The 16692-nt window shown below is 41.6% G+C and overlaps 2 protein-coding genes across 4 annotated transcripts in view; one reads left to right on the forward strand and one right to left on the reverse strand.

Moving 5' to 3' along the window:
• Window positions 1-2601, forward strand: part of flt1 (fms related receptor tyrosine kinase 1) — a 26180-nt gene extending 23579 nt beyond the window's left edge. For both annotated transcript variants that reach the window (XM_060861290.1, XM_060861291.1), the window contains exon 30: window positions 82-2601. In XM_060861290.1, coding sequence (XP_060717273.1) covers window positions 82-244 — 163 coding nt within the window. In that variant the 3' untranslated portion in view covers window positions 245-2601. The remainder of the gene's footprint in view (window positions 1-81) is intronic.
• On the reverse strand, window positions 2494-16453 carry pan3 (poly(A) specific ribonuclease subunit PAN3). 2 transcript variants are annotated; one of them, XM_060861294.1, is made up of 18 exons: window positions 15832-16452; window positions 14437-14558; window positions 12718-12790; window positions 12560-12630; window positions 11994-12138; window positions 11651-11880; window positions 11457-11561; window positions 10814-10871; window positions 10400-10561; window positions 10196-10312; window positions 9558-9659; window positions 8528-8693; window positions 7191-7278; window positions 6911-7050; window positions 6600-6729; window positions 5539-5603; window positions 4803-4941; window positions 2494-4724 (listed from the first exon to the last, which is right to left on the reverse strand). In XM_060861294.1, the coding sequence occupies exons 1-18, from the start codon at window positions 16196-16198 to the stop codon at window positions 4584-4586; spliced, it is 2421 nt and encodes an 806-aa protein (XP_060717277.1). In that variant the 5' UTR covers window positions 16199-16452; the 3' UTR covers window positions 2494-4583. The 2 variants fall into 2 exon arrangements, with proteins under 2 accessions (XP_060717277.1, XP_060717278.1); XM_060861295.1 differs by lacking the exons at window positions 2494-4724; window positions 4803-4941; window positions 5539-5603 and having other exon boundaries at window positions 6599-6729; window positions 6891-7050; window positions 15832-16453.
• Between the last annotated feature and the right edge of the window lie 239 nt (window positions 16454-16692).

Genomic DNA, 16692 nt, shown 5'->3' on the forward strand with positions numbered 1-16692 from the left:
TTGGAGTGTCTGTGATATTTTCTGTGATATGTGATGTCAGGCCTTAAGAGATAACAATAAAGACTTCACTCCTTTTTGCAGGTTCTTCATGAAAAGCCAGCACCAGGAGAGAATGTCCCCCACTTCAGCCCTCCGCTGTGTAAGCAGCGCCCCCTGTGGCCGGGGGGAAAATGATGACACCGGTGTCCCGTGTAGTACGTCTCCTCCTGATTACAACACCGCTCTGCTCTGCCCTTCTCTTTAACACACTCCTTAATTGACTAACTCTTCAATTAGTGAGTGTATAACTTGACAAAAAAGGTGACTCGAGGACTCGTTAGCTTTAAACAATTTAACAATTATTCTAATATCTGCATTTAGCACATTCATCCTTATAAATATTATTATTATTATTCATAAACATATATAGGTAATTAGGATTTTTTTAAGCAGGCCTATTAAATAGCTCTTCTAATTTAAAAAGAAATGGATTATGAATTGTTAGAAGTTTCCAGAAAGGCTGGACATCTTTGCTAATTAAGTGTGCTTAAATCTAAGGGTTTAAATCCTAAATCTTTTATCTCAAAAAGTTTTATATTATTATTATTTTTTAATCAGTTATTTAACTGAATCGGGGGCACAGTGGCTTAGTGGTTAGCACGTTCGCCTCACACCTCCAGGGTTGGGGGTTCGATTCCCGCCTCCACCTTGTGTGTGTGGAGTTTGCATGTTCTCCCCATGCCTCGGGGGTTTCCTCTGGGTACTCCGGTTTCCTCCCCCAGTCCAAAGACATGCATGGTAGGTTGATTGGCATATCTGGAAAATTGTCCGTAGTGAGTGAATGTGTGTGTGTGTGTGTGCCCTGCGATGGGTTGGCACTCCGTCCAGGGTGTATCCTGCCTTGATGCCAGATTGCGCCTGAGATAGGCACAGGCTCCCCGTGACCCGAGGTAGTTCGGATAAGCGGTAGAAGATGAATGAATGAATGAATGAATTTAACTGAATCGAGATTTCAGTTATTTAAAATACAGATTATTAAAATAATTTCAAAATAGAAAGCATTGAAATAACACTTTTAAAAATATGAATATATCAACAGTAACATCGCTTTTTCTACACAGAAATCTGCACACAAAATTAAACACCAACTTATTTAAGCCTTTTAAGTAATTTGTTTCCCTTTTAAAATCAATAATCATTTTATTCCTCATTTTACTTTGCCTTTTTGTTATTTCCTAATATTTTACCAAAGAAAAAAAAACACCTTTAAAGCTCCAAGCAGGAACCAAACTGCTTCTGCAGCGATTTCTTTACATATTTTTACACTTGAATCTTCTCAATAATCTTGATCAATGCTTTTTGGACTCCTCGTAACTCCTCACATGCCAACCTCATGCTAAGTACATTTGTAGTAGGAGATGCTACAAAAAAGGAAGACACAAGGAAGTGTGATTTAAAGGAACGAGAATTCGAGAAGAGAAATAAATTCAAATTGTGATTCATTTTCTATTCACAGAGCAGCTAAAACCACTGAACTGTAGAGCATCACAATTTCACAAATCTGTGTTGCCTAAACTAATGCTGGATGTCTACAACACGTTTATTTATTTACACTCATTACCTTAGATCTGCTTTTTTTAATACAGTAAGGATTTATGTAGATGCTTTTTTGTACGCTGCCTTCTGAAGTATTCACCCCAGTGCAACTTTTCTAAACCCTTTCTATTTTATAAATAAAATCCAGACAGCTGTGATTGAATAAGATTTTAGTTCAGGGGAAAACAGTCACGTTTACGTCACATTGCACGACCAGAAATTAAAGAGGCCGTGTCTCAGTCAGCTCCCTAGTTTGTAAATCAGTATTTCAGGTACACAGGTTCAGACACTATATTTTTTCTATGAGAGGCTTCAGAAAACATGACATCATTTCCACTACAGGAACATAGTGAGCATCAGTGCACCCTGGTCTTTTTGGTGCATTGTGTTATTGGAAGGATTTTGCAATTTAGACAGCCTTTTCAGTGTTGATTGAGACACAGCCCAATCACATTATCTCAAAACAAGTCCACCGTTTTCTTGAAGGCCTCAGAGACTGTTAAAGATCATTTGTAATTCATGAAGGCCAAGGAGCAAAACTCACCATGATGCTACCAGCACCATGCTTCATCACTGTTGTCTAAGCTTGGTGATAAGCGAGGGTTGGGTTTTTATAAGCTTAACAAAGTCAGCTTCAGTTCCAAGTTATAAACACTAAAAAATGTGGAGAGAAGTTAAAGGGGAGCGAATACTCAGAACACCATGCATATTTTATAAATTATACACTGAAAAATACAACTATAATTTTTTCCCCACACACTATGTATAGGCTCGTAAAACAATCTAATTTCTTGTATATTTGTATGAGTTGTGTGTGGTATGTACTGATGGATGGAATAAACTGGAGAGTAGATGAATAGTATCTGCTACTAAAATCAGCATTACATAGTAAGTCACATGACCAACAAATACAGTGGATAACTTTGTAAAGTTTTGTATTCTTTATTAAAATACTGTTGTACACACAAATATTGCAAAATGTGAGACAATGAAACACAATAGGGCATTAAAAGTACTAAGATCTTTTGTGTGTGTGTGTGTGTGTGTGTAAGGGTTAGCACATTTGTCTGGAGTGTGTTCATTGGAGAACAGGGTCATATGTGAGATGATGAGAATTAGCTGTGTGTTGGCTGGATTAACTGGAAGGACTCAAGTGTGTATTTTGTTTTGTTTTTGTTTTTTTTTTTAAAAAAACAAGGAGAAAAAAAAGAGAGGCTTGGCACCAGATTCACCGCTAAAGAAATAAAACTACAAAAAAAAAAAATGTAACTGGAAACCCAGCATCCTCACATCAGTTCAGTTTAACATGCTCCATCCATGTTTGCTGTGGCTCAACCAGACCTGCTCACGTCGGACCATTTTCCCTGTAGCTCGACTCATGATTGGAAAGGAAACCAATGACAGGTCAAAACACATTCAATCATTGGTTTAATTCTCGTCGAGTCGTCCTGAGAGAATGCCAAAACCGCTCCAAGTGCAAAAACAACCGCCCACGCACACACACCAAAGCCCCCAAACCCCTGCCCTCACCAGACTCCCACCCCCACCCTTCCACCTGCCGGGTTGCTGATGGATTTCCTGCTTTTCCAGCATGCTGCCACAAGATCTTGAGGTGAGAAATGTGTTAACCATTCAAACACAAACCTCAAACTGCCCCAACCCTTTCATGATCCTTCCCAGAGGGTTTAATAGTGGGTTGGGTCAGAGTGAGAGTTCGAACATCCCATCATACATCATCACACAAGAGCTGGGTGTGAAAAAGAAAAGAACCGATTGGAAATCAGATAAGACCTATCGATTCAGTCCAAAATATGATCAGCAGCCTCAAGACAATGATGGGGTTAAAATAACAAAAAACAAGGCAGGTTGGGGTAATGGAGAGAGAAAGAGAGCGTGTGTGATGTGAGCATAATCTAAATGGTTGCTCCACAGAAAGGGGGCATATTGAGAGGACATTCCACAGAGGCAGAACTGGTTCCCTTCGTAAATGTGGTCCAGTTCTTTGGTTCCTTTCCAGACCTAAAAAGCCTGATTCAAAAAAGACAACAAACGAACAAAACAAAAAAAAAAAATTGATACTCGCGATCGTTGATTCATGTCACATTGCAAAAAGCATCCAAGAAAATATTAATTAATTTAAAAAAAAAAAAAAAAAAGAATGGAGGTTGCATAAGTCTGATAATGTCTTACACAGCAACAGGAGTAAGCACCCCTTTGTCAGTGCCACCAAAGTTACATGGACAGAGAGCGAGAACCCGGGCAGTAATGAAGCCACCTTCTCTTTACACATCACATGTGACTTTGATTCACCAGCTGGTGAGGGGGTGGGGCGTGGAGGGGATGAGGGTCACTGGGAACACACCACACACACACTACCACAAGCCTCACATTCAAACAGTGGTCAGTAGTGATTTGGCCACCCAACCCCACACGCCCCCCTCTCTTACAAGCACATTGGTTTGTCTCATCTAAATGACAGCGGAGGCAAAACGTGGTCTGGGTTCTGTGCCCTTGGCAAGTGGTCTGTCCCGACTCGCAGTGCCTAAGGAGGAGACCGCTTTTCTCCACATTGGAAACCTTGTCCTTTTTTTGTATCACCCTCTGTACACAACCTACATGATTTTCATTATTTTTTTTTAAAAAGAAAAAACTTAAAATTCTTAGTGCATCCTCCAATGGGAAAAAAGACAACATAAAAACAAAAAAAAATAAAAGCAGGTAATTGTCCTTAAAGTTTTTCGACAATGATGTTGTTGTTGTTCCCCGAAGTCTAAAAAAATTCATCACAGCCACCAACATGTTCAGAATTCAGCAGCTGTGAGTTTAGGAAAACTAAAAAAATACACTTTAGGAAAAAAAAAGTACAACTTCCTTTTAGGACAGTGTATCTGACTGGAGGTGAGCAACCAGCTGGCTCCGGTCTGGCCGTTCGCGCTGTGCCCGTCTTCGTTCACTGTAGTGCAATGTGCTCCGATTCAGGCAGTCCCACCCCATGCCTGCGAGGGGCGCTACAGCGAGCCATTGGAGGCAGCCAGCAGTTCCTGGAAGGTGCTGTCAAAGCAGCGTTTTAGGTCAGAGTAGGTCACCACCAGAACACTCTTCTCATCCCGGGACACCAGGCTGATCTTCTCTGGTACTCCAGCATCCAGCTGTCAAGCACATGAAGAATCATGTAACACATACTTCACGAGAAATGAACAGATATCGTTAAAAAAAAAAATGCTTACTTTATTAAGACAAGACACAATGTGGCTCAGGTCGACCCAAGGCGTGCCTGCTTCAGTCACCTGGTGGAACAGGTGATCTCTGAAGAGCTTCAGCAGGTAGCGATCCCCCGTCTCTGACCACGTCGGATCCTTCTGGAATCTGCAGCATAACAAAGACGGTTTTCCACGACACAAGAACAGTACACAAGAGCCAAAAGCAACCATTTTCATAAACTCCAGGGACACCAGGGCTCGTTTCATAAAGATTCTAAGAATGATCTCAGAGAGCGCCTGATTTAGCTTAAACATTTCTAACTAGGAATCTTATCTTAAGAGTGACTCAGGACCAATCACAGAGCAACTCTGAGCAAGGAAAATACAACATCTTTTACCTTAGAGAGGAGGCGGGGCTTAACCTGTTTTAAAGACTGTGATTGGTTGTCGATTAATAAAAATGGGGTGCTTTTTAAATCTGGTCTATTATAAACCTTTACTTTATGTTAAGATATGAGTCTATATCATGTAGGGATTAAGTTTGTGACCGATCATATTAGAGATGTTCTAACATCTGTATGTTGTAAATGTAAACATCTCTGACACAGTGCAGAAATGTCAGAGACAAATTATATCATTTCGGCTGTTATGGGATTTTGGCTGGTCTGGATAAGGGCATCTAAGGGGATTAGATCTGGTGCAGGTACCTAATTTGAATCCTTTTGTATCATGCTTCCTAAAAAGAGAGAGATACAGGACTTACTCTGGTCTCTCGTTGATGGTTCCCAGTTTGGCCAGTAGGCGGAACAAGCGGCCGTTCTGCACCTCCTGTGAAGGGAATAGAAAAGACAGAGGTTTGAGTGGGGAAGGGGGTTGTGCTAGGTTTTTAGATAACGGGTCATGTTAGACCTAAAGGATCGGTTTTCCTCCAATGGAATAAAAATATGTACACAAGCAAATCACCTGTGAGTTAGAAACATCTCCATACACACAGCTTTTCTACATTGTCACTAGTGATCGAACAGAAACACATGACTCAGATCAGGACCTGACTGCCACAAGCGACAATTCTCCCAAATGATACGACAGCGACTTCCTCAGTGTAAAGTCACTCTCTGGTTTTGACTCACAACATAGAAAATGGAAGAGAAAGCTGTGAATGCCGTTTTTGGTAACTCTTTAAACGCAGCCAAAGTGCGACACCATTCAGGAGCACAGGCTCGGGAAGTTAGGTCAGGTTTGTAATATATAAGAAACTCTGAAGCATGTGGAGAACCTGTGAACCAAGGACGGAGGCGGGAATCGAGGCACGCGAGGTACAGCTGCAAGATGCAATTCAACTGTGTGAACCAATAAACCACGCTGCGCTCAGGAAACAAATGAACTCAGTTCAATTCATTCATGTATTTAATTAAGGACCAATTAAAGAAAAACTCACTCATGGCCGGTAATTTGTTGGATTGGTGTTTGTTTTTTGTTAGAATTCTCCAGGTTTCTTGGTTAGTTGTATATAATGCATAAAATATAGCTGAATGAGACAAACAAAAAGCACGTGTGAATGTGGGTGCTAAAAGTGGCACCTTGTTACTCAGTTTCACACACTTGATATTGTTCTGTAAATCACACCTCCCCTCAGTTTTTGGCATGTGTATACACACACACTCACACTTACACAACCCTCTTTTTCTTCTTTCTCTAGTAGTTAATAAGACAAAAACAATGCAGCTTGTCATGTTCTGGTTAAAGCTGAAAGCCTGAAGACTTGGGTCCTGTGTCAGAAAGCTACAGCTTCACCTCTAACCCACAGTGGTCTCTTTTTCATACCTTGGCCAGATCTTCCTCAATGACGTCATTCCTCATCTGTGAAGCGTCCAGTTGAGTGTAAAATCTGGCTCCGATCATGGGCATGATGTCATTGACGCTGCGCAGGCGACTCTGCTCCGTTAGCAGGTATCTGGAAGCCCAGAGTGAAGAAACACACACGCATACAATTCACACAATGTTTGCACACTTCCACTTCCAGACACACTCACATATGTTCCACAGCCTTTCCGTGGACGTGTAATTGCAAACGTTAATCCATGGAAAAAGGTGTGTGGGGGTGTGTGGAGCTACGTGGTAAAGGGCTTTCGCACAGGATGAGGTTCTTGAGGTCGGATGAGTAGTTGATGGACACGAGCTCCATGGCTTTCTGCAGGTTCTCTCTCTGAATGCCGGCTAGAGAGTTGCAGGCCAGCGCCAACACCACCTTCCCAAGAGAGATCAGATCTGCTTGCTGGAACACAGACCGAGAAAGAGATAGAGATGGACGTGGTGGATAGATTAAAAAAAAAAAGGTATTTCCATTTAATAGATCTCAAAGAGCATGTGAGTAATAAAGCTTCTCTGCAGCACTGGTGCATGCTGGGTTTTTACCTGGTACTGGGGCATGAGGGCCAAGTGGTTAGTCTGACTGTTGTCAAATGTTAAGACATCAAACACACCTACACAGTTCACCCGTAACCTAGGAAACAAGAAAATCTTTAAATAAATAAAAGTTCAGACATCATTTCTAATAGTTCTGCCGATATTCTGTTAAACTCTACAAGTGACCAAAATCCTGATCAACCAAGAAAATTTAACAGAACATAAAAAGGTGAAATTGTACAGCATTTTAAAATCATTCAGATGTTCAGCAAATTTTTAGCTCCATAATAAACTTTTTAAATTGGTTTAAGTCATTTACATTTGTCTTACTTTGTGTGTGTGTGTGTGTGTGTGTGTGTGTCTAACCTTAGTTACACCTGAACTACATAAACATTAATCATCTCCATCGCGGTTTTTCAGGAACAGAAAACTAAACTGAAATAAAACTTCTGCATTCGTACTCAAACTAACACGTCTTAGTGCTTTTTTCCGCTAACCGCATTTATGCATGAGCTGTTACGAGTCTCTATGCATGTATATGTATGCATGTGTGTCCAGCAAACTGCAAACCAGGACCACAATATAAACAGGCAAAAAAAAATAAAAACCCAAAACCCACACACCTGGACATGAAGCTCATGCTCCAGCTGAGCAGAAACTAAATAAAGAAGCGGTTTCGCAAAACAAGAACGCAACAGCTGTTAAAGCAAAGCCCTCGACAGTACACTGGAAACATCTGGACTTCTGGAGTATTTCCATTGAACCAGTATGTTTGGGGTGTCATCGGCCTAATCATAGTATTTAAAGGGTTGGCTGAAGGGCGGAAACTATTAAATATACCAGCTGAAAAGTGAACATTCATTTAATTCAAAGAAGAAAAAAAAATGATTGTAAAAACATGTATATACCAGACATAAATTATATATATTTTTAAAGCTGCTTACAAACTTTACTCCAGTTTCCAAACTCACTGGTAACTCGAAATTAATGAAAAAGAATCGTGTTTTTTTTTTTTTTTTTTACAACTGCTAGATCAAAGTGTGCTGGAAAAAGCATGATACTTATTTCTCTGCAGTGTTTGAGACTTTTTTAGCCGATAGATAGCTAGACTTCATTTATTCTGCTAAATAAAGCCAGAGTAAAAGCCAGACTATTCACACTTAATAGAAAACAGAAACTTTTTAGAAAGAAAGAAAAATAAAACAGCTGTATCCTCGTTTTGAAAACATGAATCTGCCGTTTAGTTAAATGGTTAAGGAAAGGTGAATTTATTTCAGTACTAATTGAAGCTTCGATGTAATCGGTGTAAAGATGGATCCAGGTGCCCGATGGTTGTGTGTGTTTACCGAGTCTTTCCAGTGATAAGGATCTTGCTGGGGTCCATGACTCTGCAGGCCAGGCCAGCAGTATGGATAGTGCGCAGGGCCGAGCTCAGCTGCACAATGTAGGCCCAGATCAGAGACTCGGGCAGCAGCCCAGCATGCTGCCGAGGAGGAGGAGGCTCGTGAGGGCCTACACACACACACACAGACACACACATAAGCAATCTACTGAACTTCATGTGAAAATGATTCACACCATGTCACGGCACAGAGCTGTAACTGCGGTCAGAAAAGGAACTGTTTGAGAATTCAGCCTCGCTGAGCTATAAATCCTTCTAATGTTCATCTGATAATCAGATGAGACTCAATGTGTTAGTCATTTATTAATTATCAGGCTGCAACATGCAAATGATCAACAAAGCACAGTTTGTGTGATCTGGTTGCACAGCTTGTATACAGTGAGCAGGTTTTGCGTTAATTATTGTTATCAAATCACATTCTCCTCTCTCTCGTTTCAGCACGGTCGATGAATAGCGTGCAGAAACTGGAGTTCTGCTTCCCCCATCGCTAGTACTGTCGCAGGTACCAGACCCCACATGGCACAGGAACTGTTCAACCACCGTTTCCTCTTTCCCTGCTTTACGCATTACAAGCGCGCACACACACACACACACACACACACACACCTACCTGCAGGCGTGCTCTGAACATGCTATAATGCATGAATAGTATGTCTTCATAAACACCAGAACAAACAGAGCTCTCAGACAAAAGACCACCACACTCTTGTTCATGCTCATACCCTGGAGCTGCTAGAGCAGGAATATAAAATCCCACAGTTCTTGTGAAATTTCCACACAACCAATGAAAAAATGTGTGTGGGGGTGGGGGGTGGATTCACCCACTCACTCCGGTGGTTTGAGCTAAACATAATAAATAGATGATCTGAGGTTTGCTTACTTATTCAAAGTACAAGTAATTAGATCATCGGTATTTTTGGCGGTTGTTTTTCAACAGGTTTGTTTTTCATTTCTCGTTTGGAACGAGAACTCACCCCACTTCCTCTTGGTGAAATAAGAGTCAGCCGTTGGGTCGTTGAAGTGCCTGCTGTACATGGTCTCAGCCCCGGCATGGAAGTCGTAAGAGAACACCAACGCTGTGAACGCAGGAAAACAAATATGTAGAAGCACTTTTCAGTCGCAGCATCACTGACCAATCACAGGCCTCCGTGTATGAGGGTACAATAAAAAATGCTGTGGCTCAAAATCATGCATGTTATCACATATCACATACTTAGCCAGTGTGTGAACTGATTGGAGGACAGGAGTTAATATCCCAAAAAAAAAAAAACAAATAAAAAAAAAATGTACTTTTCAAAAAGGCAAACTATATAGCATGAATTTATCTCAAGTTAAAAGCAAACAATTTTACACCTAATTAAATGAACTCCCATTCAGTTTAGTGTGTGTGTTATGTACTTATTTTGCCATTACAAATGAATTCATGTTCTTGATATCCACAAAAACCTATAACACATTTTATTTTAAATGATTGTCATTAAAAAAGGCGATGACATGATTCTTCCAAGCACTGTTTTAGGAATCTACCCTTAAACCATGATCTCTGTGCTGTGATGTGTTTAGGAAACTCTGTTCAGGACAGTTAGGAACTGAAGTTAGCACACATCCTTACAGTGATCTCCAAAAGCCTTGGTGGTAAAGACTTCACGGAGAGTGACGGCGTTGGAATGCTGGATCTTCTTCCACATGTCAACCAGCACCATGCACTTGGTGTTCACCAGCCTGAAGCCTGCAAACATTCAGGCATGATGTCAAGCATAATGCTCAGTTACACACAACAGTATGTACATCTTGTGGTTCGAATCACATTTCGCACCATGTATCCTCCTGAGACAGTAAGGAAGGTCATCTTTGCTGTTGACTGCCTTATAACAGGAAGTGATGTAACTGAAGTTGCTGGTTTTCTGGAGGCGGTTTGGGGGCAGAAGAGGCTCCAAGGGAAAGAGGCTGTGGTAGCTGTCTACCTCAGATGGGACTCCTAATAAATAGAATGAAAATAGAAAAATAGAAAATAGAAAAAAAAACCTCAAACAAAACGGAAGCAGACATTCCCTTCTATCACAGACACACAGTTTCTGGTTTCTTTAGACATGCCAGACAGCAGATGTGGTTGCATTCAGACACCAGGTGAATCCAGACACACTGACCACAGACAGTTCAGACAGAGACATAAACCACACAGACAAAGGCCAACGTTCATAGCACTAACACACACTCGCATCCTGCCTACCTGGGTTCTCAGACTGATCAATTTGGGCCATCGTTATCAAATGCCTGTTAATCAACTCCTGAGGAATAAGAGAGAGTGAGGAGGAGTTAGGATGTGGTCAGTGGGTTGATTTTTATATTAATACATGTCTCCTGTGCTACAGAGATGAGCTTATCATCATCATCACAATCACTTTTCCACATACTCTATACAGATAATAGACTTAGATGGGATGAAATCCCAGAGACAATATTATAATACTGACAATATCACCACCACATGAAAATAACAGCTTATATTAATGAAATTCAGGGAAATATAAACCTTGGGTAGTTAATTGGATGTGAACTAAAAGATGGAAGGAAGTGAAATTGCAACTGTTGCCCTTATTGAGGGTGTGTAACGTAGTTATTAAAATAATAACTGGTTTGCTGCGGTAGTGTTTTTGTGAATCCTGAAATCAGACGGCTTTACCGATCATCATCATAAATTCTGATGCAAAACTAGACTGCTGCTAGAGTGAATGTACAATAAAATACATCCATGTTATTGTTTTAAACCCAGTGTTACTCTCTCCAGGTTTGTCTACTGCTTATGGACACGTCAAATGCATTAAAAGCTCTGCTACAGGTAACAGAACGAAGAAAAACAAAGAGGTGAATACCTGTCTGAGCTCGTCAGCCATAAAGAAGGATGGAGCGTTGGCTTTGGGCTGCATGTACGCCACATGAGGCGCTGTTTGTGGGTAGAGATGGTACGTTGGAAACACCTAAAATGATAACAGGGAAATTATTTCTGTGCAAAAATTAGCTAGTTACCAACACCAGAGCTTTAGGGAGACAAAACCCTGGACCGCACCATTCCAGCCATGGGAGCAGGGGTGTTATCGGTGTAAAAGTAGGTGGTTCCGCCGACAGTCTCCTTTTGTATGATGTGGGCGGCGGCTGCTTGCTCCGAAGCCGTGGTGGGCACCATGTAATTGGCTGGGTTGGGGTTAGGGGTGTGGCTACGGCGCCGGGGCGCAGGTGAGGTATGGGGAGTGATTTTGGGCGAGTGGAGAGGAGATGAGCCAGCAGACAAAGACATACCTGTGGAGGAAAAGTGTCAAAGATGACTTTTCAGAAATTCTATGTGAATTGTTCTTGCGAGGAGATGGGGGAGAGGGAGAGAGAGAGAGAGGAAGAGGGAGAGAGAGATTCACCAGGCGCAAGTCCTGCTGCAGCTGAGCCACCCAGACCAGGATGTGAGAATAGCGGTGAGGGGAATGTCGGCACGGCCGCCTGAGAGATGGCGGACATGCGCGGTGCTCCTTTAGGGATGAACTCCGTGGCAGCGGGGTTAGGAGCCTGCATGAAAAACAAAATATTTCTCACTAATAAATTAAAACAATGGTGATAATATCAGGTGGTGACACAATGGTGTCAGATATCAGGCTCTGGATTGAGAACACTGGGTATATACTAAATAAATGAAAAAGAAAGAGGACTTTTTGCTAAAGTGTTCATCTCTACTACGTACGAAGAACGTTGTACAAGGTTGTACATTTCTTCTTAACACCTTCCTTAACTCCAGTTCAAAATTGTGTGTTCATTAGACTGAAGCAGCTATTTATAGACTTGCTTTTTCAGGATTAAACCCTCTAATTTAAGACACATAACTATATAAACTAAATAATGCATTAAAAATTAATATATTTGGGTCGTGATTTCCAACAGTGTAAGAAAAAAAAAGTCAAGGTTTTAGGCCCATCGTATTAAATGCGCTTACCTTTCTCCTCTGTGCTATACCCAAAGCACCAAAGTCACTAAACAGCGAGGAATTGGGGGAACTTACAGGATCTGCAGAAAGAAAGCACACAGTAAGAGACGCTTCAAAGCCAGTAAACAGCGTTAGAGTCCAACAGCAAGCAACAGATTGTAGCTCACCATGAGCGCTGTGGCTGAAATTCTTGGCACCGTCATTAAGGAGACTCGGGGAGCTGCTGCTACTGGTCATCCTCTAAACACAAACACACACGGTTAATAGGCATCAGTCTGAGGTCCGAGTGAGTGTTTTGTGTTCACAAAGTACTTTGTTGACTTTTACTACTTAACCTTATAGCCCACGTCACAAGATTAGCACGTTTTAACCGAGCTACATGTTTGTGTTCCTCAGAGTGTTTATGAAATGTTGTGCTCATCACTAAACATACTTAATGTCCAATGACAGGTGATACAACAGGAACGGAACCACGAACAGGGTGTGTGATGAAGCAGAGTTGTTGTTACACCCTGAAACTGATCTTCATATAGAAACATGTTGTGCAAGACATTTTCTATTTGAACCTGCTGATTTACAACCTGCTATAACTCCAAGAACGAACAAAAAAAATAAAATAAATAAAAATCTGTTTACTTTGATCTGTGTGTATTTTAAGACAAACTTCCCCTAATTAATACTTTAAAAAGAATTCAGCAGACAGAGATGTGCGGCCTTGCAGTGTGTGTTTCCCCTTTACAGACAGCTGGACATGCTGATGCTGATGGTTATGATGCTGAATAAAACAGGAGAAGATTTCAGGTGGAAATTATAAGCACTGTGCAGGAAAACGAGGAGCTTGTGAAGGGTGAAATCACCACAGGGTTTTTTTGCCCCCCAGATTATTTTATGTTCAGCTCGGAAATGAAGCATATTGGGGGAAATAATCTGATTAATAAAGAAATATAGAATTCTGAATAACATTCTAAATGATTTGGCTTTTCATTTAGACTTCAGTGCCATGCTTTTCTGATCAACTTTTTTTTAAACTAAATGAAAGATGAAAAAAGCTGGTACACAAACTATACTCATATTTATACAAAACACACAACTTACATGAAGCTATGCCACCAAAACAGTTCTGACCTATCAAGGTATGGACTCTACAAGACCTCTAAATGTTTGCTGCGGTATCTAGCACAAAGATTCTACCAGCAGAAGCGAGTGCTCTAAATTGTGAGGTGGGACCTCGATGGATCTGATTTGAATGTCCAACATGTTCTACAGGTGCTCCATCAGACAAAGTAAGATCACCAATAATGCACAGGGGTGTTATCGGTGTAAAAGTAGGTGGTTCCGCCGACAGTCTCCTTTTGTATGATGTGGGTGGCAGTTACCCACAGTTGGTTTCTTAGCAGAATATTGCCCAGAGCATTCCACTTCTCCTGCCAGCTTGCCTTCTTCCTACAGTGCATCTCTTCTTGAACCATTTTTGGTACACACTAACCATTGGATACTGGGAACCCTCCACAAGGCCTGCTGTTTTGAAGAACTGACCCAGCCATCACCAATTTGGCCCTTGGCAAAGTTGTTTAGATTTGTACACTTGCCCATTTTCCTGCTTCCATCATATCAAATTAAAAATCTGAAAGCTGACATACTTCTAAATGTATTCCACACCTTGACGGGTGCCATTATAACAAATGTTAATCATTTCACCAGTCAGTGGTTTTTATGTTAAGGCAGATGGGTTTATAAAACATTTAACTTAACATTACTACAGTACAGATTTAGATATACACATCAAGCATGAGAAAAATGTATAATATTTCAAACTATTGACAAAGGCTGTACAAGTATTTTTGAAAGAAGGTTGTGGATATAGAAATAAAATACAGCATACACACCTGCATCATTGAGTATTTGGACTCTGCTGGGCTTCCAAACCCATTTACTCCAATAAAGCTGCTGCTGAAATATGAGTTGGTCAGATTTGCATCACTGAGCGCTCCAGCATCCATCCCTGTGACTGAAACAACACACACGTCAAAATCTAAACAACTACATTCATTGTGATCGTACCTGCACCAGACTGCTGGCTCAGGTTGTGTTCGGGGGGAAAGGATGCATTTTTTTTAATAACCTGAAAAGTGCAAATTCTGCATTGTACAAAGAATCAAGGCATGCATGCAAGTGTCAAATCACCCATGTGTCTAAAGCATCCATGTGAAGATGCAGAAACATGTTCCTACTTTGTTAAGAGCACAGTAAGTAGTAATAACAGTGTGTGCATAATGCACCAACACAAGTTCCGGCACATGATGTAGACCCTCCAGCACCTGGAAATCAACCTGATTCTGATTCTAATTCTGATCATATACTCTCTCTCTCTCTCTCTCTCTCTCTCTCTCACTCATATATATATATATATATGTACATTATGCAAAGAGTATGCTATTAAAAACGTTTCCCGTTCAGAGTATCAGCTTATTATGTATCAGTAGTATCAGCTTATTTATAACTGTATATGAAGAGTGAGTGCTCATGTTAGAAAGTGGTGAAGCAACAGCTCGAAACCTGCCAAACGATTCATCAGCCAATCAGCGGCCTGCTTGCCTCTGACGTCAGCAGTTTAGTCAACTGACGCGCTGAGCTTTCGCGTTCATTCTTAAAAACAAAACACCGCCATGTACTCGAAATAATGTAATAATTACACTTATATTTGGCCTTTAGTTAAAAGAGCGACAGGTTTACACACGCTGCAGCAACAAATGAATGGGAAAAGGCTCTTTGACCGTCACACGGTTACAAACACACAAAATGTCTGATGTTTTTGACACTTTGTTCGATTGCGCGGTAAAAAGTCATCAAGTCGAACAAAATGTTAGTCTAAAGCCAAAAATGTACGAACAAACGATCTATTGGCAAACACACGGTTTTTTAATCATGCTTGCAATAAAACGTTGCACTGAAACAATGACAGCTCGTGCAGTTTGATTTCGTGTTTTTTTTTTTTTTGAGAGTGCGCGCGTGCACACACACACAGTTAATGTAGAAACAAATTCAGTTCTCTGGATGTTTACACACCACTACCATTCGTTTGAGAAGTAAACTGCAGTATACGGCTCCCTCATATCGTTTGATTTTGTTGTGTCAGGACAGCACACAGGCCTAGATGAATCCCCGGCCTCGATTGTACAGCAGCCAGGCTGAGGCACGGCTGAGGCCCGGCAGGTCTCGACACTACAGAATGGCGCGTCATTAGGCCTCACTCAGTGTGTGTCCTTAATGCTTAAACTTACTGCTCAACAACTGGCCGTCCAGAGCCGCTCCTGCAGGCCCGAGGGCATCACTCTTTTTGGAGACACCCGATGGAGCTCCACTCGAACACGCCGCTACTGCGTTCCCAGCGAGTTGATACCCTGCTACAGCCGCCGCCGCGGTGCTCACTGCCCCGCCGGCGAGGGCTAAAGTCACCGGGCTTCCGCTGCTTCCTCCTCCTCCGCCGTGCACAGCGTTCGCCGCGGTCGGATCCTCATGCAGAAACTGACAATCGTCGCCATAAAAGCAAGTCTTATCTTTCGCGTAATAGCGGCAGAATTTCACCTTGACGCCCGGTATTCCGACACCGCCGAGCGGAGCAGCCGAGACCGGGAGTCCGCTATTCATGGCACCGCTAATGCCGCCACCACCGCCGCCGGAAGACGCTCAAACATAAGGAAACATAAACACTTTAATCCCAGCCAAATGTGTGGAGAAACGGCAAGAAATAGCAACCGTATAATCCGGACCGAACCGTCAGGCGGCCATCGCTGTGGAAATAATCAGTGTGCACGTTTAAGTGTTTAAAAAGAAAAGAGTGAAAGAAAGAAAGCAGCTTGGCGGCTGTTGTTCAGATCAGATCACGCTGTTGTTGTTTTCGAGCTCAGCTAAAGCACCAACCACCGCCGCAGTGCATTGTGGGTAACTCTGCAATTAGTGCCAGGGCTCTGTAGGGTTTCAATTAAAACACAAACAAACAAACAAGCGAGTAATTCATCAAGCATTGTGTCTATTAAACATGCAGGAATCATATGAAATGTATAATATATATTTATTTATTTATTTTTATTCATACATTTACAATTTAAGTGCAGGTGTATAAATAGTGTGGTTAAGACCTG

The sequence above is a fragment of the Tachysurus vachellii genome, chromosome 25 (assembly GCF_030014155.1).
Source record: "Tachysurus vachellii isolate PV-2020 chromosome 25, HZAU_Pvac_v1, whole genome shotgun sequence".
Taxonomy (NCBI): domain Eukaryota; kingdom Metazoa; phylum Chordata; class Actinopteri; order Siluriformes; family Bagridae; genus Tachysurus; species Tachysurus vachellii.

Excerpts from the sequence above, each read along its gene's own strand:
- pan3 (XM_060861294.1), bottom strand. The coding sequence starts at position 16,198 with ATGAATAGCGGACTCCCGGTCTCGGCTGCTCCGCTCGGCGGTGTCGGA. Across the intron at positions 7,279-8,527 it reads CTTATCACTGGAAAGACTCG|GTTACGGGTGAACTGTGTAG; the intron begins GTAAACACACAC and ends CTTGTTTCCTAG. Across the intron at positions 5,604-6,599 it reads TTGAGGAAGATCTGGCCAAG|GAGGTGCAGAACGGCCGCTT; the intron begins GTATGAAAAAGA and ends TTCCCTTCACAG.